A 21,729-nucleotide genomic window follows, 5' to 3' on the forward strand; every position below is an offset into this window, starting at 1 on the left:
CCATTTGCTGGAGACAGAGGAATACTGAGGGATTGCAGGTAGCACTCTCAGTTATGTAGCAGTGCCTCAAACTCTTTGTTTCTCTGCTTCCATCTGCTGGTAGGGATGCAAAACCCATTTGTCTGGACTGATCTGGGGTACGAACAGGAAAGCAAAAGATTTAACAAGATACTACATTAAATCAACTATGCCTTACCTTTACCCTTTCATGCTCTTTTCCAAGTGATTCATATTCCACTAGGAGCTGCAGAAAAATAAAGGTGCTCAGACCCGAACACAATGATTTAATTGCACAAGTGCTAATTAAGGTAACTTAGTATGCTTTTATAGAAAGTATTTGGGTCTTACATAAACACACTGACTCGCAGTATCAATACTAGGAACAGGAATCCCCTACCCCAGCATGTCTACTGAAATACTCAAGGGAATCGGATTTAGATGACAGCCAATGCTGGGCTCTGACTTTTACGGTCTGTCATACTGATACACAGACGTTAGGGAAAAAAAAGCACAGGACTGCTTCTACGGCCAAGTCCAAAAGCAAAGCACGTTCAAGCAGCAGCATTGTCTGATTTATCAGGAAAGCTTCTCACTTCATAAAAATGTTGCTAGCAATCATTTTGTTATGGGTTTGACAGTTGTTATAATTGTAAATATTACTATCCTTCACTTAATTTATTGGATTTAATTGTAAATATTACTGGCAGTTACAACCATAAGCAGCTTGCTTATGGTTGTAACTGCCAGACTGGATAGGACTGCCAGACTGGATAGGACTGGATAGGAAAATTGGTTCTTACCTGCTAATTTTCATTCCTGTAGTACCACAGATCTATCCAGACTCCTGGGTTTTGCCTCCCCTCCAGCAGATGGAGACAGAGAAAGTTTTACTGACACTTAACCCGAGGTGCCACCTGAAGTCCCTCAGTATTAATCTGTACCCAAGCCAGAAATGTAATCAACCAAACCAACTAGACTCCCCCAAACAAGCAGGGGGAAGAGGAAAACCTTAAAAACGAAACTGTGCCCACACAAATCCCTGTGTAGGACTAACAAAACCTCTGCCATTCTTCAGGGTAAGGACAGAAAGAGAAAGACAAATCGAGCATACTCTCTGAACTACCTATTTCCTCCAAAGGGTGGGACTCTGGACTGATCCATGGTACTACAGGAACGAAAATTAGCAGATAAGAACCAATTTTCCTTTCCCTGTACGTACCCAGATCAGTCCAGACTCCAGGGATGTATCCAACCTTCCCTAAATTGGGTGGGACTGAGAGAGTCCCGCTCGAAACACACTTTCTCTAAAACCCCCTGTCTCTGGAGTTTGGACAGTCAAGCGATAATGTCTAGCAAAAAAGTGTGCAATGACTTCCAAGTAGCCGCTCTACAGATCTCTAGTAGAGAAACTGGCTGGCACTTAGCCCAGGAGGTCAACTGAGAATGAGAAGAATGCACCTGAAGGCCCTCCAGATCCGGACAGTCCTGACAGATATACGCTGAACTAATAGCTTCTTTCGACCACCTTGCAAAGATGGCTTTTGACGCCTTATGCCTCTTTTTGGCACCACTCCACAGCACAAAAAGGTGATCTGACATGCAGAAACCATTGGTGACCTCAAGGTACCGCATCAATGCATGCTTTATGTCTAACCGTCGTAAATCTCTAGTGTGCAGCTCCAAAGGATTCAAACTTGAAAAGAATGGAAGTTCTACTAATTGATTTAAGTGAAAGGATGACACCACGTTGGGTAGAAAGGAAGGAACCATCCTCAAGGAAACTCCCTAGTCTGAGATTCTCAAAAAAGACTCCTTGCAGGATAAGGCTTGAAGCTCAGAAATTCTACGAGCCGAACGGATGGCCACCAAGTAAACCACTTTCAAAGTGAGATCCTTCATAGTCACACGTTTTCAGAGGTTCAAAAGGGGGCGCACACATGCTTTTAAGACCCCCTTCAGGCTCCAGGAAGGACATGGCTGCCAAACTGGAGGGCATAAATGTTTCACTTCCCAAAGAAAACACACAAAATCTGGATGAGCCGATAGGGAAAAACCTTGAACCTTACCTCGCAGACATCCTAGCGCCACCACTTGAACCCTGAGAGAATTAAAGGATAACCCTTCGACCAACCCGTCCTGGAGAAAGGCCAAAATATGCCCCACCAAGGCCCGCCTAGGATCCACTTGCTGACCGTAACACCAGGACTCAAAAACTCTCCATACCCTCGCATAGGGGACAGAAGTGGAGGTCTTTCTAGACTGCAAGAGGGTAGCAATGACCGCATCCAAATAACCTTTGTTTTTCAACGCTGCCTCTCAAAAGCTAAGCCGCTAAACAAAACCAATCTGAATGATCAAAACAAACGGGCCCTTGATGCAGAAGATTCGACAGGTGAGCGAGCCTCAATGGTCCGTCCACAGATAGGCTAACCAAGTCTGCAAACCACGGATGTCTCGGCCACTCTGGTGCTATGAGAATTACTTTGCCCAGATGAATCTCTATGCGCCGCAAGATCTTGCCTACCAATGGCCAAGGAGAAAACTCATACAGTAGGATGTCCATTGGCCAGGGCAGTGTTATGGTTTAACGGTGTTTGGGTGGATTCTTGGGTACTGTGGCAGATGACCACGCCCACGGGGAGAGGCACCGTGAGCGTCCACAGTACTGGGCTAGACTCAGGATGCACAAACACAGATTTTAGCTCTTTTATTATACAGCTTGATGTGTACCACCACAGGTGGCAGTAGTGAGGTGATCCAGAGGTAACAGGCCCGGGACCCTCGGCAAAGGGAACCCGTCTCACCACGTTGGTATAGGGGATTCCAGTGTAGGTTTCCCAGGCAAGACAATGCTGTAGACGAGATAGACAGAGTTAGATTACTCACTAGATGGTAGCTGTAGGTTGGCGATTCCACCAGGCTGAAGTAGATGGTACTGGCATAGAGGCTGGGAGAGCAGACCCTCAAAGAGCGAGTACCTGATCCCAGTAAGGCACCTGAAATAAAGCAGAGGGCCCCTGAGGAGTGGGTACCCAGGTTAACAATACCCCGAAGGGCAGAGAGGGAGCTTCCAGCGGCAGCACGGAAGTGGCAGAGTAGCTTAGACCGGCAGAGACCAATCCTTTCTAACTCAATGAGCTAGCAAACAAGTACAGGTTATATACTCGGATGGCATGACATCACTTGAGGGGGACGCCTCCGAGGTTCGCGCCATTGCTGGAATAAAGACGTGGGTAGCGAGCGCACGCGCACCCTAGTAGGCCCTTGGGAGGAACATGGCAGGAGGCAACATCATAGTCGTTCCGGGGATGCCGGAGAGGGCGGCTTACAGATGCGGGGGTAGCCATTTTCCCTAGGTAAGCGGGAGGAGCAGAGAACAAGGTGAGGCATACGGGGCGAAGCCGTCTGAGACCGACGGACGCAACAGGCAGAACCAATGCATCCACTCCTTCTGCTCCTCTTTCTCTTCATCGACTGAAGAAACGTAGGGCCTTGGCATTTCTGGGGATCGTCATCAAGTCCACACACGGTGGGCCCCACCTGTGACTGATGAGACTCATCACCTCTTCTGATAGCTGTCACTGGCTTATAAAATCTGCTTGCACATTGTCTGAGCCCACTACCCCTTAAGAGAAACATGGGGTAACCTGCACACAGTGGCAGTTTACTACCTTGGGAAGCTTGCTGGGCAGACTAGATGGACCATTTTGGTCTTTTTCTGCCATCATTACTATATGCGAGGCTTGTCAAGTGCTCCTGATGCTGTTCTGCCCAGTCGACTGACATTCAAGTTCCTGAGCCACTGCGCAACTCTTGGTACCCCCCTTGTCGATTGATGTAAGCTATCATTGTCGCATTGTCTGACAAGACTCTCACCAGCTTTCCCCCTTACCAAGGGTAGAAACACCAGCAGGGTCAACGCACCACTCTTGACTCTAGATGATTGATAGACCAGGAGGCTTCCTCCAGCAACCACTGGCCTTGCACCAACTGGCTCTGACATACCACTCCCAGCCGCAGAGGACTGGCATTGGTGGTTACAATCGTCCATACTGGGATATCAAGAATCCACGCCACGACTCAACTTGTCCGGGAGGAGCCACTATGAAAGACTGGAACACGCAAATTCCGGGAGAGGGGAAGGTAGCTGAAAACGCTCCCATAATGGATCCAAATGAGATATTAAGGGCCAACTGAAGAGACCTCTTGTGAGCAAAATGCCCAAGTCACTAATTCCAAGGTAAGGTAGAAGCCATAGACCGAGCACTTGTAAGTAATCCCAGATCATGGGTACTCGCTGTCAAGAATCCGCGAACTTGGGCCTGTAATTGGAAATCCGCTCCTCGTGAGAAGCGCCTTGCCTACCTTAATGTTGAAATGTGCTCTCAGGAATTCCAAACTCTGGGAAGGAACAAGATGGACCTCTTGTCAGATTGACCTATCCACCCCAATGATATTAGGTGTCAGAGAACCAAATCCACGCTTTCTGACAAAGGGATTCTGACTTTGCACGGATCAGCCAGTCATCCAGATAGGGATGGACCAGGACGCCCTCTCTCCGAAGAGCTGAAGCTACCATGACCATTAACCTTGGTAATGCACCCAGGACTCTGAGGTCCTGAGTGCAGTCACAAGGTCGAAAGGTAGATCACAAAATTGGAAGTGTTCCCCCAGAATCATTAAGCACAGATATCTCTGATGATCGGGTTGGATTCCTATGTGCCAAATATACTTTGGTTAAATCCAGGGACGTAAGTACTCCCCCTGTGCACCGCCACCTGAACGTAGGGTCTCCATCCGGAACAGAGGAAACCTTCAGAGCCACGTTCACCTTCTTTAAATCAAGCATCGGACGAACGTTCCCTCCTTCTTGGGAACTATAAAATAGATGGAATAGCGACCTGTCCTTTGCTGACTGGAGGGGGGGGGGGTGGTACAAGGACAATGGCTCCCAACTCGCACAGGCGACAGATGGTGTCTCTTATCACCAGCTTCTTTTCCCAATAAGAACATGGAGATATCAAAAACCGGTCTCATAGTGGCCGAGCAAATTCTAAAGCGGAATCTTGTTTTATTACACTTAGGACCCACTGCTCTGACATGTTCTTGGTTCACGCCTCATAAAATAAAGCCAGTCGGCCTCCTATCACTGGAAACCGAGGAGTGAATCAGCAGTCCTGGAGTCAGTCCCGAAAGGACTGACTCCAGGACCCCTGTCTGCCCGAAAAACTTCCTCGGAGTAGTTCCGGAAGGTATGGACACCCAATACCTTCGACTGCCCTTGAAGCAGGAGTGAGAAGGAAAGGATCCCTCTCTCTTTTGGCTTATCTTCCGGTAACTTATGAACCTTATTCTCACCAAGGGACTTGATCATCTCCTCCAGGTTTCTACCAAAGAGCAATTACCCTTTAAAAGCAGAGATCCCAACTGCGACTTGGAGAAAACAGTCGATCAATTCCTCAGCCAGAGGAGCCGCTGGGCCAAAACCGCCGACATCATGGCCCTGGAAGAGGTTCTAAGAAGATCATACAATGCATCCGCACTCTAGGCCACAATGGCTTCCAACCTTTCCGCTTGAAGAGGCAGCCTCAGACAAAGATTTGTCCATTTGTAACTGCTGCACCCAACTGAGACCCGCTCTCAACATAAAACTGCTACACATAGCCGCCCGGGCACAAAGGGCAGACACTTCCAACTTCCTGTCTTGAAGGTCCTACAGAGCGGTAAACACCGGTAACGGGAATGGTCATCTTCTTGGTAACTACCGAGACTGAAGTATCCACCTTCAGGACCTTGAGAAGGTTAAGCGCCTCCTCCGGCAACAGATACAACCTATCCATGGCCCTACTGACTTTCGACCTGGTGTCTGGAGTATCCCACTCCCGGTACAGTAAAGAGCTAACCAAACTTATGGAAAGGAAAGGATCTGGCAGGACCTCAGAGGCCAACCATGACTGGATCCACTGCTCCCAATTTGGAATCCTCTCAAGGGACCTCTATGCCCAGTTCCTCCAGAACTGTTGGGAATGAGAGGATTCAGCTCCTCCTTGAGTAACAAATGCACCACCTTAGGATAATCTCCCTTGACCGCCGTGCCTTTTGATAGTGCCTGATCCAGGTCCTGCTCAACTGCCCCCGAACCAAATCCTGAGGGTCCATTCCTGGTGATCATCCTTGTCAGAAGAACAATATACAATGGACAGCGGCGCCAAGGCCCTCAGGAGCTGTCTGATCCTAGTGGCCCCAACATTCCCTGGAAGGCCTGGGCCTCTTTGCCGGCCCCACCGAAATCTCCTTCGCAGTTTTACGGTGCGCAGACATCCTAGCCTTATAGGCCTTGTGCAGCAAAAGCATAAAATCGGAGGAGAAGAAAGAAGCATCAGAATCTCCCCCGGGGTCCTCCTCACTACCTATAGGGGCCCCTTTGGTCTCCGGACCTCCCCCGGATGTCCCCACCTCCAGAGACAAAGGGGAAGGAAGATCTCTGCCCCCTTCCTCGATCCACGCAGGAGTGCTGAACTTGGCCAAAATGGCCACTGTTCCCGCGTTCAGCGGGAAGCGATCATCGCACCTGCCGCACCAGCAAGAGCCTCCCAGGCTCGCAGTGCCTGCCCGATTTTTCTCCCGTTGAGCTCCCAGAAGGCCCCTCCCCACCGGGGAGGCATCGGGCACAAAGACCGTTGCAGGAGAGACGCATGCGCTTGTCCCCACAGGCCAAACAAGCCTTCCCACGGAGCACTGAAATCGGTGTCAGACAGGAAGGTAAAAAATAGCGCTGGACAGAGAGAGAAAGGACACGCCAGAGTGACAGAAATAAATAACTGGAGCCACCCGAATGAGATAGTAGTGCCGTGCCGGGATGTTGCGCCGACTCTCAGCAAGCCCCGAAAGACAAATCTCCTCTTTTTTTTTTTTTAAAAAAAACAGAAAAAAAAAAAAAAAAACCTTTAACCAAGCACTTCCCCTGGAATGGCTGCAGGCTCTGTTGGGTCCTTAGGGCAAGTGATCCTGGTCTCCCGGGTTTCATCCCTGTCCAACAAGAAAAAAGGAGCGAGCCACATAAGGGTCCCTGACCCCCCCTGCTCATCTGCCTCAAGAACCAGAGGGGATGGCCCCACCAGGTCCTAGCAACCCTCTGGAGGCCAGCAATTTGAAAATTGCAGCTCTCTTTTTTTTTTTTTGCAACTCAGACTGCAGGTTTTGCACATCCACCATCTGCTGGAGACAGAGAAATACTGGCAGACTGCCCGTGGCACCTCGGGTTAAGTGTCAGTAAACTTCTCTGTCTCCATCTGCCGAGGGGAGCAAACCCAGGAGTCTGGACTGATCTGGGTACATACAAGGAAGGACCATTTAGTCTTTTTCTGCCATCGTTTCTATGTAAACATGAGGCCTGCAATGTAACTTGCTTTCAAAAAATGAATCTAGGGCATGCAGGTGGTCTCACTTACATCCTGAAACATTTTGCATTCCTGATTTTATTCTGTCATCTTTATCATCCGACAGCTTGCAAGAGTGCTCCAACGCTTCCTCTAGGTCTTTGAGCTTGGGACTTCAGCCGGCTGATGGTGTTCTCTTTCTCCTTGTTAGCTGTTCGCATTTCCTCAATACGTTCTTGTAAAACCTTTGCTTGTATTGCTGACCGTATTAAAGCGTTCTCGCCAATCCTTCTACAGAATAAGATGCAGTTCAATAAAGACCTCAGATCATGCAACATAACTAAGGATCTACAAATATCAACAAATACTAATTTTTTATCCATAATGTATTTAAGACACAAACATGTATGTTCAATGGACAGGGATTTTAAGGGTTAGATAGCTGTGCTTATGTTAATCATATTTATCGACAGCAGTTAAGAAAATATGTTGAATGCTGCAGCAGCATTACTGCATCTGGTCTGCAGATTTTCATATGTTGAAAGTTCAGGCACATCTAAGACATGGGACATGAGGCCCTCTGTACATTTCCCATAGACGTAATATAGGAGAATGCCTTTAGCACACAAGCCCCACAGTTTGTTAGAAATACATTTAAAGAAGTTAGTTACTACGTGCATATAATCAATCATGAAATTGGTAGGAAATGATCAATTAAAACCTGTACTTTGTATGATGATTACTGTAAAGCATAAAGGTAATTTGTCACTGATATTTGGCTCTTTGATAAACTCCATATATGGCAGACAAATCTGAAGTTAACCAATTTTTGATGATCATAAATGCAATTTGAAAACTGTGTACGAGTATTAAAAACCGGAGCAGGAAATCATTAAGCAACTCCAGCATGGGACCAACACACCTCCTGCATGAGCGATCAAGGCAGTCCCTCTTCACTCTTTTAAGGACAGCCACACTCACCACTTGCAGTTCCAGAAAACTGTTCTTATTCTCAAGACTTTGCATGCGCATGCTGGCTTCGGTTAGAGCCCCTTCAAGCTGACCACATCTAGGACCATAAACCAAAATGATGAAACAATACTGCCATACGAAGGACTTAATAATAATTTAAAAATACGCTATGGACGAACTCAGTCAGGGTATCCAGCCCATGCAGTTGCCTAACCCCTCAGGAAGCGCCCGCCGTCCCTACACTTAACACTTACTACCTAGCTAATGCTACTTTAATTAATGTATTATTTTTTTTTTTTTATCTAGCAATCAGCCTGCAGGTTTGCACCTCCACCATCTGCTGGAGTCAGAGAAATACTGAGGTCCTGCAGGTGGCACTCTCGGTTAAGTAGCAGTGCCTAGGTTTTTCTCTGACTCCATCTGCTGGAAGGGATGCTAACCCACTGGTCTGGACTGATCTGGGTATGGTTCAGGAACCAAAAAATATTCCAGGCACTTCTATTTAAAATGTAAGAATGTATCATTTTTTTATTTGACTAAGTGAATCAAAGCAAAGAACATTTTGATCTTACAGGAAGCACGGAAAGACAGACAGACACACACACCCCCCGTGTAGCTTCAGACAGGAAAATTACCCACAGAGAAAGCAGGTGTAATCTCCGGGGATAACGTTTCCAGGAGCAATAATTGCACCAACCTGTGCAATTTGGACGACTGCCCCCTAGGAGCACCTAAATTATTATTTTTCTATTCGCTCTCCTTTGGTGTACATGAAATTTGCTTTGAAGTAACTTTTCAAGTGGAAAAGTAATTTGGCTTTCTGTTGGCAGAGGATGGTAATTTGGCATTTTCTCTTGCTGTATCACACTCACAAGAGTCGGGTTCCTACGTAGCACATTTGGAGTTGCGTGAAAAGAATACATAAATATACCATCATTTACCTCTCTAGAAGAGTCTGGTTGGTTTTCTGGAGCTCTTCCGATGCAGATAACATATTTGTAGAGAGCTGTTGTTTCAAATGATGTATCTCTGCCTCATAATAATCCCGTAAGTCTGCTATGTGGCGAGCATGTTTTTCTCTCAAATTCTGTCTAATCCTGTTTAAAAAAAAAATACAAAGATTGCATGTCACATGTTCTCCGAAAGCTTACGGGCAGCACAGCATCACAAAGCATGTACACTATCACTACAAGACTCTCTCATCTTTCCTCTGCCTCCTCCTTTGTCAATCAACTGGGGGGGGGGGGGGGAAGGGCTCTAAACCACAAAAACAGAAAATAATAAAATGTTTCCTTTAATGTCACAAGGAAAAATTTGCTGAAAGGTACTATTTTCTTCTTAACAGGAGCCCTGTGTTCAATACAGGACCATGCAGAGGTTGAAAATCCTTTCTGCATGTTTGGAGGGGCCAGGGAGTTTACATGCCCTCCTATCTATCTCTATTGCAAGGTGTGGATCTGGACCCTGTGAGTTATTGCTCCTCCTTCCACACTGCTTGGAGATTTCCTATGACATTAGATCACTTAAAGCAGTGCAGCTAAGGTCATTTTTCCTTCAGTGATGTACTTCAACAAAGAGAATCCCAAACCACCAGCCTGTTCAGCGTACTTGATGTTGCAGACTAAAATTACTATTTAAAGCAAAAAAAAATACCTGGACAACATCAGAGGATGCTCCAAAGATGTCAAAGCAGTACTGTACTCGGGTAAGCTACAGTCAACGCACAGAAGCTCTGAATGGGCCATCAACGACGGTGACACGGTCAGGCTATTTTCTTCATCGTCCGACTGGTTTACAGTAGCAGTACCTGACTCGCTAAACTGCATTGAGAAATCATTACTAGCATTTGTTTGGTTTTGAAATGCATGATTATTCCATGGATTCAAATGTAACACTTGGCTTTTAGTATAACAGGATGGCAAGTCATCCAGCCGAGGGGAATCAGTATTGCTATGTGTGAAATTGATTCCATGTCAGAATGACTATCAGAAAGAGGTTTCAGAAGAGAGTCTGGAGTGATAGGACTCCTGGTCCCAGAGTAGTAAGAAGAGAAGGAGGAAGTTCTGGATTCTGCTGGCTTGGCTTCTTGGTGTAATGTCGGATCGAGTGTCAGAACCTAGGCAATTAAATAAACATGAAAAATAAGGCTGATTAAGCATTTAATACAGAGAGAAAATCACACACTGCCCCCTAAAGAAATGGGTGAATTGAATTCTTTTCCTCCTCCTTTTGGCTTTCATCTCAATCTTCTGGGGCTCTGGCACGGAGCCTTCATTCCCTGCCACCTAGGGTTCTTTTATTTATTTGTTCTGAAATTTCTCATCCAGCTATCTTAGTGACACTCGTCCACCAGGGGCCACGCCCGTCACAATCCAGGATGAGACACCCCCCAAGCCTGGTGAGCAAGCATCGCTGCTGGGCGAGGACTCGAACGCCCTCTTTAGCAAAGGTTGTGCATGTGATAACTCATTTCAACCTCAATGGAATAAAATATTCTTTATAATAGAAAGAATGACTATCTTGGCGCCATAAAATTAAAACACAAAGTCCTGCATGCTCTCATTCTAATTTTGTAATTCTTCCCTTCACTGAAAGTGGTCATCCGCCCAAGTCCACAGCTTAATCTTATCATTTCAAGCACACATCCCGCAGCGGTGCCGAGCTGTTAAACGCTACCTCTGGAGGGTGATGATAAGACTGGGATGGAGAAGTCCAGTCATCAAGCTGGTTGCTTTCTCTTTGTTTCTTTTATAAATATCCTCAGTGATGAGGGCAACCTGTTATCAGCAGAATTGGGCCTTAAAAAAAAAAGAGAGAGAGAAATACACACAAAAAAAAAAAAAAATCACTGAGAAAACCTAAACCTTACAAAAACTGCATTTAACAAACACTGGACAAATTAAATTGATAGCAGCATACACAAGCACCGACCGATTCACACTGCAAAGTAAAAGGAGAAAAGAGAACAGGAAGTAAATATTAAACTGTAAGTAAAAGGTATAGAAGTATATGAGAAAAAAAAGACACTGAGGAGAGGGGGAGTTGGTATTGGGTTACAAATGCAGATGTATATACTCCTCTACCCAAATTGGATTAATCTCAACTAGGCAGACTAGATGGCCCATTCTGGTCTTTAACTGCCATCATTTACAATGGCACTGTATCAGCACATTTCAGGTTTCCAGTCTACCAACTGGAAGAAAATAAAATCATACCACTTTACAAGTGTGAAAGTCTGAACAAACCATACCTGTTTTGTGGTGATTTTTGTGAACTGGTGATTAGAAAATACATTTTCAAACTGGTCAGGCAAAGGGTGATATAGTTCCCTCTCATCCAGCTTCCAGTACGTAAAACCTACACATTGTGACAAAAGCTAAATTATACTTCTTCGATGAAAACTCAGGAAATTCACTGCTCTGATTGAATCACACTCACACTGGGCAAAAAGCTGAAGAAATACCGCAACTCGGAAGACGGCCCCCCTCCCCCCAAACAACAACAATATAAATAACTACAGCGTCAGGTGAATTTTCAAAGGAGTTGTGTGTAAATGTAACATACTATCGTAGCAATTTTCAAAGCCATTTACTCAAGTAAAGTGCACTTACATGAGCAAAACCTATGGACAATTCAATGACATATTGTAGCAATTTTCAAACACCAACTTACTCAAGTAAAGTGCATCCACTTTTTCGCATGTAAATGCTTTTTAAAATCAGGCCCTACATATATTACACACACACATGAATAAACAGAAATAAGTATGCGCACACAACGAAACTCAATTGCACAACCTTTTTTTTATCTCATTTTTACATCACACAGCCAAGGGTTGCTATGGCCACTGGAAACAAGAAATTCTCTGTGCGATTCCTTTCAAATACTTTTCCTTACATTAGCCAGTAGACTGGGCCATAGTCACAACATTTGGCTTAGCGCTTCTCACAGGGGCTGGGCTTAGACTGTCCTGCACTCTTAACTGGCCCAGAAGCGCACATCAAACTCAAGAAGCTCACTTGGCAAGCAAGGGCAAAGCATATCTTATAAATGACCTTGAAAGGTAACCTTACCAGAAGCTTCAGAGGCTGGACTATCACTTGTTCTTCTGAGGTAAAAAGTGTAAGGTGGGGAAGCATCAGTGCAGTCTAACTAAAATACAAAGGGGAAGCATTGATGAAATTACACAATAACCAACATAAAAGGAAAATTGGTTCTTACCTGTTAATTTTCGTTCCTGTAATACCACAGATCCCTACCAGCAGATGGAGGCAGAGAACAAAAACTTTGAGGCCCTGCTATATAAAACAGTCCCTCAGTATTGACCTGTACCCAAGCCAAAAAGCAGACACCATTCCCCCCCTTTCAGGGCGAAAAGGAAAACGCAGGGTTGGAACCCCCTGAACTGGAAAATAAAATACCTCCAGGCAAAAAGCCTGCTAACTGCTTAACTCAGAAAAAGAAATACAACTTTTGGACAGTGCCTCTAAAATTCACCAGGAAATTCAGCCTTTCGGCAGCAACAATGGGGCGGGTCTCAGAACTGACCTGTGGTATTACAGGAACGAAAATTAGCAGGTAAGAAGCAATTTTCCTTTCCTGAACATACCCAGATCAGTCCAGACAAGTGGGATGAACCCAAGCACCCTAGACCAAGCGGGAACCCAAAAGGCCCACTCTTAACACACACTCACCAAAAGTCGCATCTTCCTCGCTTGAACATCCAAACGGTAATGTTTGGTAAGAAAGACCACACTGCGACCCTACATATCTCCTGGGGGACACCAACTGACACTCCACTCAAGAGACTGCCTGTGCTCTAGTCGAATGCGCCTTGAGACTCGTCAGGATTTCAGAACCCTTACAAATAAAGGCCGAACAAATAGCCTCCAAGGCTAGGATCTCTAAATGGCTGAAGGAGACCTTTCTCCCCTCCACCGAACAACACAAAGAGATGATCTGACTGCCGAAAGCTATTAATAACCTTCAAATAATGTAATACGGTGTGACACACATCCAGGAGATGCAGATCTCTATCCTGGGGAGACTGGCGAGACCATTCCGGAAAAGCCGGAAGCTCAACTGTCTGATTCAATAAAAAGAAGACATTACTTTCGGCAAAAAGGAGGAAACCATACGCAATGTCACCCTGTCATCTGCAATACGCAAAAAAGGATCCCAACAAGGAAGAGCCTGAAACTCGGAATTCCACCTGGCTGAACAGGAAGATAGTCTGCAACGTCGTCCTTTAATGAGGCTCATTTTAAAGGCTCAAAGGGCGCGCCACATAGAACCCACAAAACTAAGTTGAGATTCCAATCCGGACACACCTTCTGAACCAGAGGCCGCAAATGCTTGACCCCCTTCAGGAAACGCATTACATCGGGATGGGAGGTCAAAGACCTTCCACTGATTTTGTCCCTAAGACAACCCAAGGCCGAAACCTGAACGCGAAGCGAACTATAGGCTAGGCCCTTGGCCAAGCCCTGCTGCAGAAAGGACAAAATGTGAAAAAACTCCCTCCGACAGCGGTTCCAGCCTCTGTTGCAGACACCAGGCTTCAAATACCTTCCAAGCCCTACCATACACCAGAGACGTAAAAAGCCCTCCTAGCCTGGAGCATAGTGGAAATTACTGGTTTGGAATATTCCTTCAGTTGCAAACACTGCCTTCAAAAGCCAAACTGTGAGACAAAAGCGATCCTCCCGATATGAAAATATGGGTCCTTGTCGCAGCAGACCTGACAGGTGAGCCAAGCGAAGAGGCACGTCAATCTTCAGATACACCAGATCCTTAAACCACAGACATTGTGGCCACTCTGGCACCACCAGCACCACCTTCCCTGTGTGCGACTCTACGCGCCGCAACACTCGACCGATGAGGGTCCCTGGAGGAAACACATACAAGAATCCCGGTTGGCCAAGAGCATCTAGCCCCACCGAACTGGACTCCTTTCTGCAACAAAAACCTTGCCATTTTTGCATTTGCCCGCATCACCATGAGGTCCAATTGAGGAACACCCCATTTGGCACAAATGTGATTCCAGGCTTCCAGGGACAGTTCCCACTCCCCGGGATCTAGCTGTTCCTGCTGAGGAAATCCGTCTGCACGTTGTCCACTCCCGCGACATGTGAGGCCGCAATCTCCTCAACATGATGCTCTGCCCACACAAACAGCTGAGTCTCCTGAGCCACAATGCAACTCTTCGTCCCTCCTTGGCAGATTGATGTACACTACCATTGTCGCATTGTTCAAAAACACTCGAACCATCTGTCCCTGGACCAAAGGCAGGAACACCTCCAGGGCTCTACATACCACCCTTGTTTCCAGGCAATTGATCAACCAGGACGCCTCCGCCTGGGCAGAACAACCCAGGCACACCCCCCCCCCCAAGCCCTTGAGACGGGCATCTGTGGTCACCACCACCCAGTCCGGGGCCTCCAGGTCCACTCCCTTTTCCAGGTTGCTCCTCGATAGTCACCATGAAAGAATGCACCTGGATTCTCCTAGAAGAGGCAATGACAGTTGATACTCTTCCGACAATGGATTCCACCTGGACAAAAGCACTCTTTGCAATGGATGCATGTGAGCAAAGGCCCATGGAACCAAATCCAAAGTCGAGGCCATGGAGCCCAGTACCTGTAAGTAGTCCCAGACCTTTGGCACTGACAGATGCAAGAGCCGCATCACCTGCACTTGCAACTTTGTCAACTTGTCCACAGTCAGAAACACCCTACCCTTTTGGGTATCGAAGCGGGCACCTAGATACTCCAATGACTTGAAACAGGACAAAGTGACTCTTTGCCACATTGATCACCCAACACAGAAAACGGAGGGTGTTCAACACTCTTTGCACTGACCGACCATACTCCTCTGTCTTCATCCGAATAAGCCAATCGTCCAGATATGGATGCACCAGGATCCCTTCCCGTCTCAAGGCTGCCGCCACTACCACATTCACCTTTGTGAAGGTTCAGGGAGCCACAGCAATCCTGAAGGGAACAGCCCAAAACTGGAAGTGCCACTCCAGCACCATAAAATGAAGAAACCTCTGATGGTCCTTTCGAATGGGAATATGGAAGTAGGCTTTGGTGAGATCCAAGGACGCAAGGAACTCTCCTTTGCGGACTGCTGCTATCACTGTATGCAGCATCTCCATCTGGAAACACGGTATCCGCAAGGCTACATTTACCTTTTGCAAATCCAAAATGGAACGGAAGGTGCCCTCCTTTTGGGGCATCACAAAATAAATGGAGTTCCTCCCCCATGCCCCTGGAATGATGGCTTCTAAGCTTAGCAACCTTTGCTGAGTCTCCTCTACTGCATCCTGTTTGCTTCAAGCAGTGGGACTCCAGAAAGGCTTCCCTGACTGGGAACAAAAATTCTAAGGCACAACCGTCTCTTACGACCTTCAGAACCCACCAATCCGAGGTGATCTTGGTCAACACCTTATAAAAACTGGACAATCTGCCCCCTACCACTTCCAGCGAGGAGTGGACAAACCTGGCTTCATTGTGAGGCCTTACCCCTCTAGTCCCCTGACCAGAACTGCCTCTGGAGGATCTGCCGGTACTCCGAAAGGGCTGTTGACATCCTGATGACTGCTTTGACGCTGAGGTTGTGGCTCAATTCCGGGATGAAACCTCCTTGAATCCCGAAAACGGGACTGGGGTGGAAAGACTTTCTTAGTGCCCTTCTTATCCTCTGAATTCCCTTTGAATTCCCCTAGGGACTTCATCAGCTGATCCAGCTCCTCCCCAAACAGCAGTTTCTCCTTAAAAGGAAGACTGCACAGCTGGGCCTTGGACCACATATTGGCAGACCAATTGTATAACCATAGAAGCCCGCGTGCAGTCACCGCCGAGACCATACTCCTGGCAGACATATGCACCAAATCATACAATGCATCAGCCACATAGGCCACTCCAGCCTCCAGTAGGGCCAACTGAACAGGACTGATTGTCCCAATAAACGCCTGCTCTTGAGTCTTCTGAATCCAGCACAAGCAGCAGCTCCACCTGCCGATGCCATCCTAGGTCTTTTAGGTGAGACTGGATGATGCTCCCTGGATCTCTTTACTCCTGCACCCATCCTAGCCAGGAAGGCTCTATGTAGCAGAAGGACAAATTCCGGATCGTCGGTTCCCTGTGCGAAGAGACTGTCCCCCATGTCTGCTCCCTCCTCTTAGCCATCCTCAGCATCCTGCACCACAGGAGAGAGTAGAGGAGGGGGAAAAATCGCTGGAGTCCCAGCCAGTAGCAATCACCTGGCCACGATCCTCCTCAGGCCCGGCTAAAAAGGGAGATCCCTCCTGTACCACCGGCACAGTCCCAGAGCCGTGGGAGTCCCTCCTGGCCTTTTCACCCCCCTGCAGAGGATCCCTCCGCTCCCGAAGCACAGCCTGTGCAGGAGAAGTGGGAATCAAATTGGGCCGACCAGAACCCACAGGCCGCCACGGCACCATGCGGCTGGAATGCGCCATCAGAAAGAAAGCCACACCACGAGGGAAGCTCTTCTGCACCGTGTGATCTCAAGTGGCACGCAGGAAGACACAGTAAGCCAAGCAACGCACACCAAAGAAAAAAATCTGGCCGCACAGCGTAAGTTTCCCTGCCAGGGAAAACCCAACATGCGGTGCTCTCACCCTCCCCTCCTGCAGGACCAGACAGCTCCCACTGTCCGACCACCACAGTCACTGAACCATTGACCAAATCTCCCGGCTCACAACTATTGCCTGCTCTATCTGCTCCTTTTCTTTTTTAAACAAACTTAAAAACAGAGGAAACAAAAGGGTACTTTCCTTTACTGAGACAGCATCTGTCAGGAGAGGGTCTATGGAGCCCAAGAGGGAGTCAGTCCCCTGGCTATCAAGGTCTCCAGCTCTATGGGCTACTGCAGCCAGGGGTATCCAACCCCCTAATCGCCTGGCTCAACCCGAGGCGATGGCCCACAAAGGAAACCTAACACCTCGGAGAGCTGATCAAAACATCTCGTCTCCAAATGCCAACTTTCAGTCAGAGCTGCAGGTCCGCACCTCTATCATCTGCTGGAGACACAGAAATACTGAGGGACTGCAGGTGGCCCTCTCAGTTATGTAGCAGTGCCTCAAAGGTTTTGTTCTCCTCCTCCATCTGCTGGTAGGGATGCAAAATCCACTTGTCTGGACTGATCTGGGTATTTTCAGGAAAATAGATTTATTTTAGAGTTACACCAATTGAATTTTGCATACTCAGTGCTAAAAAATTACAAACCTGTTGCAATTTTCACGTTTTACGAGTTAAATTGTGCAGTCTGCTAATGCAATTACTGAAAGAGAAAATACTCACTTCTAGTTAGAGCTTTCATTCTCAGGATCCTGCTAGGGGATGCTCCTAATAAAGACTTTGTGGATTTTTTTTACCATTTAATTATGAATTTATCCGAGGACACTGGACTACTTCTGAATAAAAAGGAAAATGGAAGCGACAAAGGAAAAAAAGACCAGAAAAGGGTGGATCACCTACATTATCTAACTCCAGTTTTTCTGTCTGCTTGTTTTCTTGCATAGACGCAGTACAGCTCTCTTCTACCAGCTTTGCTTTCTTCATTTGGCTTTGCTTCTGTGCCCATGAAATTAAAGGTTTGCTAGAAGAATAAAATAGATAGAGCTCCATACAAAACCAGAATTTCATAGTAAATTAACATAGTCACACGCTTGTTTTCAAAGCAATTCTCTTAAATAACGTTGTTTCGGGAGAAACACAGCTACAGAATTCAGCCAGCAGGAAAATGGTTCAAACATGCTCCTAAGAATTGAGGGGCACTGATTCTGTATGCAGAACTTTGATCGATTTAGCTTGAAATCAGATCGCTATATAACCATTCCAAAGACAAGGTTAATTTTCCTTCTATGGCAAAATACAAGATGTAGCAAGAAGGAGAACTCATGAAAACAGTCCACAGCATCATATCACCATATTTCACAGACTGCAAGGTGATGCTCCCTCTCAAAACTCACAGCCTGGATCATGTTGTGTTTTCAGCTTAGGCATTCTAGAAGAGAGGGAGGCAACGCTCGTGGTGCCAACTGGCCTCTAAGAACCAGAATTTATTTGTGAATAAGCCTCCTGATATTGAAACAGAACTTGGATTTTTTTAAAAAAATTTTTATTGTTCAAATGTCACTTACTTGAGCATTTTTCCACCATGATTTTTATTGACCTTATCTTCTTCGCTGGCAAACGTCTGCTGTTTCCGCTGAGAAACATGGAGATCGTGTAGTTCATCAGTTTACATGTCAAGCAATTTCCTTCATTGCCCGGTATACATTTTCTTGCATTTTCTGCCAAAGCTGAAGTTTTCTGGATCAAAGGTATGCCAGTCAGTTCACTTACAGTTGACTGTGTGCATCCCATGCTCTGTTTAGCAACACTATGATCACAGTTAACTTGGTTCGGATGAGGTTCTGTGGCTGAAATTGTATTATATCCACTGCTTATAGAAGTAGTATCCACAAAACTTTCTTGTATAATACAAGTTTTTGGCTGCTTTTCCACTTCACTACAACTCTTAAGTTGACTGGGATTTCTTCCATTATCCTCAAAGGCTTCAGAATGTTGGTCTGCTTGCATTTCTAATGCAGATGAATTATTTGTCCACTTACTAGAAGACTGTCCAGTACCACTATTCCTCGGAGTATTACCAATTTGCAGTGTCACTAAGTGCTTGATTTCATCCTGTATGAGCTGTAAAATGAGACCCACAAAATCAAAAAGTATTCTAATGTTTAATTTTCACAACTACATCATGGGAGACTGCAAGCAAGAATCGGTCACTTCTAAACAGAATGAGGGGTGCTCTGTTATTCCATTGAAAAGGTCTCACCTACAACTTATTTGTTGACCTTTACTTCTATGTAAACAAAATGAAAATGATGTAAATTTCTCTCAGAAAACTTTTTATATGAATCAGACTTTTCCCCTAGATTTTCATTTATGAGAAAAGGAAAAAGGGGCATGTAGTCCAAGCAGGTCCTGCTTGGACTACATGCCCCAGAAACATTCTCATGCAGTTTTACCAAACCAAAGAATATAATCCAGTGCTGAAGTTAACTACCAAACAAACCAATGTGACTTGCCTGAATCTGGTTATGGAACTGCTCTTGCTGGGCGACTATCTGGTCTTGGCACTGTTTCTCCACCAGTTTGAATAACTGTAACCATCTAGCCTATTAAATTAAAATAATTACAGTTGTAATTCTATTATAATAATGATATTCAGATTATACATAACAAAGGTTAAGATCAAATGAAAAGAAAATCAGCCCCGAGTTATCAAGTATGCTAATAAAGATAACAAAAGTGTGGAAGAGTGGAGTATCATACACTGATGAAAAAGGCAAAGGATGCAACAAATCATCATCTTTAAGTCATTATACAAATAATTAATGATATAAAAATGGAATGGACCCCCAAGTAACCTTCTTATCTGAGGAGGGTGATTACACAAAGCAAACAGAAATAGGACCTATAAAACTTAGAATGGGATAAGATCTTATCGCAATGCAGGCTACAATGGTCATATCTCAAGCCATGAAGATTTTATGAACTAGAGAAATCCAAATGGCTACCAATTTTATTACCAATAAACACTATTTTTCATATATTTTAACGGGTTTTGTTACTGGTGTGTCTTACTGTTTAAGGCTGTTATTAAACAAGGGTTTTGCCAGGATGGCTACAAACTGGGTGGAGGGAGGCGGGGGGATAGTTCTGACAAATCAAGCATATATCGAAAGACACACAAGCAGCAACACCTACTAAATTATTCTAAATCATGTACAAATTTGTTTATCCCTGGGTACTTTATTTATTTATTTAAAAGCTTGTATAGCCAAGTATTCGAAGGATCATCATATCGGTTTACAAGGAACTTAACCGTAGTACATGGAACAGGGTGCATGTTAACTTGGAGGGGGATGTCAACAGAACTTGAGGAAAATGGTGTATATACATACTTGATAAATATCGTGGATATAGATATACAATAGAGGATATACATATACAACTATATAAGAATAGAGGATATACATACAATAATGTATGTATACAATAATAATAATACATACAATAATTATTACTTACTAACACATACCCACCAAAGATTTTTGCTGAAATAAGTATCTATATACCCCGTGTTGCCTGTTCTACAGCGGGCTCTCTCTTCTGACCCATGCCGGCCAATCTACCCTTCGTAGCTATATGTTGCACCCGCCAGCCGGCTCAGGTCATGCAGTGATCTCCAGCTGCCAAGATACACGCCTACATTCCCTACCAACTGCCAGTAGACAGAACCAATACTGAGGGCTAAGTGCATTATAGATAGAAATTGTTCTTAATGTAAGAAAGGAAAATTAGTTCTTACCTGATAATTTTCGTTCCTGTAGTACCACGGATCAGTCCAGACACCTGGGTTGTGACTCCGCGCCAGCAGATGGAGACAGAGCAAAACTTGACGGGCTCCCTACATATAGTAAGGTGCCACCCACAGCCCCTCAGTCGAACGTACTGTCAAAGCAAAACAAGTGCCCGACTAACTAACTAACTATAAACTGCAATATATATGCCAATTCAGAACACACCCCTGGCAGAAAACAGAAAACCAACAGAACCAGAGGCAAGAGGCTGTATGCCAAAAACTCGCAATAATGCAGCCCGAAAATCAAACGAGCGGACTCTCTCACTCTTCATCGGAAGCAGAACAGACGGGCGGGAGCCTGGACTGATCCGTGGTACTACAGGAACGAAAATTATCAGGTAAGAACTAATTTTCCTTTCCCTGTACGTACCCGGATCAGTCCAGACACCTGGATGTACCAGAGCAAATTACTGAGGGTGGGAAGCAGAGAGTCCCGCTCGGAGAACACTCGCTCCAAAACCCTGAGCCTCAGCTGCCTGGACATCGAGTCTGTAATGCTTAGTAAACGTATGCAACGACTTCCACGTCGCCGCTTTACAGATCTCCTGCGAGGACACCTGAGAAACCTCAGCCCAGGACGTGGCCTGCGCCCTAGTGGAATGAGCACGAAGTCCCCTAGGTGCCAACTTCCCCTGCAGGAGATACGCTGAACCAATCGCCTCTTTGAGCCAACGCGCAATCGTGGCCCGCGAAGCCGCAGACCCCCGGCGAGGTCCGGAGCAGAGGACAAACAAATGGTCAGACACCCGGAAGGCATTAGTCACCTCCAGATAACGAATGAGAATCCTGCGAACATCGAGTCTGCGCAAGTCTCTCGACCTCTTGTCCCCCGGATCCATGACTGAAAAACCAGGCAGGTCTACGGATTGATTCAAGTGAAAAGAGGATACCACCTTGGGCAAAAAGGATGGAACAGTCCGTA

General features: G+C 45.9%; 1 protein-coding gene across 1 annotated transcript in view; it reads right to left on the reverse strand.

The window, feature by feature from the left end:
* The window catches only part of MPHOSPH9 (M-phase phosphoprotein 9), a 98,545-nt gene that overhangs the window by 69,176 nt on the left and 7,640 nt on the right, over positions 1-21,729 (reverse strand). Inside the window, 16 exon segments of the mRNA XM_029571349.1 lie at positions 197-244; positions 7,452-7,475; positions 7,477-7,548; positions 7,550-7,627; positions 7,629-7,670; positions 8,361-8,448; positions 9,293-9,448; positions 10,005-10,312; positions 10,315-10,467; positions 11,028-11,073; positions 11,075-11,148; positions 11,602-11,708; positions 12,425-12,503; positions 17,855-17,975; positions 18,516-19,075; positions 19,468-19,557. Of these exon segments, the coding sequence (XP_029427209.1) occupies positions 197-244; positions 7,452-7,475; positions 7,477-7,548; positions 7,550-7,627; positions 7,629-7,670; positions 8,361-8,448; positions 9,293-9,448; positions 10,005-10,312; positions 10,315-10,467; positions 11,028-11,073; positions 11,075-11,148; positions 11,602-11,708; positions 12,425-12,503; positions 17,855-17,975; positions 18,516-19,075; positions 19,468-19,557 (2,046 nt within the window).

The sequence above is a fragment of the Rhinatrema bivittatum genome, chromosome 11 (assembly GCF_901001135.1).
Source record: "Rhinatrema bivittatum chromosome 11, aRhiBiv1.1, whole genome shotgun sequence".
Classification (NCBI taxonomy): domain Eukaryota; kingdom Metazoa; phylum Chordata; class Amphibia; order Gymnophiona; family Rhinatrematidae; genus Rhinatrema; species Rhinatrema bivittatum.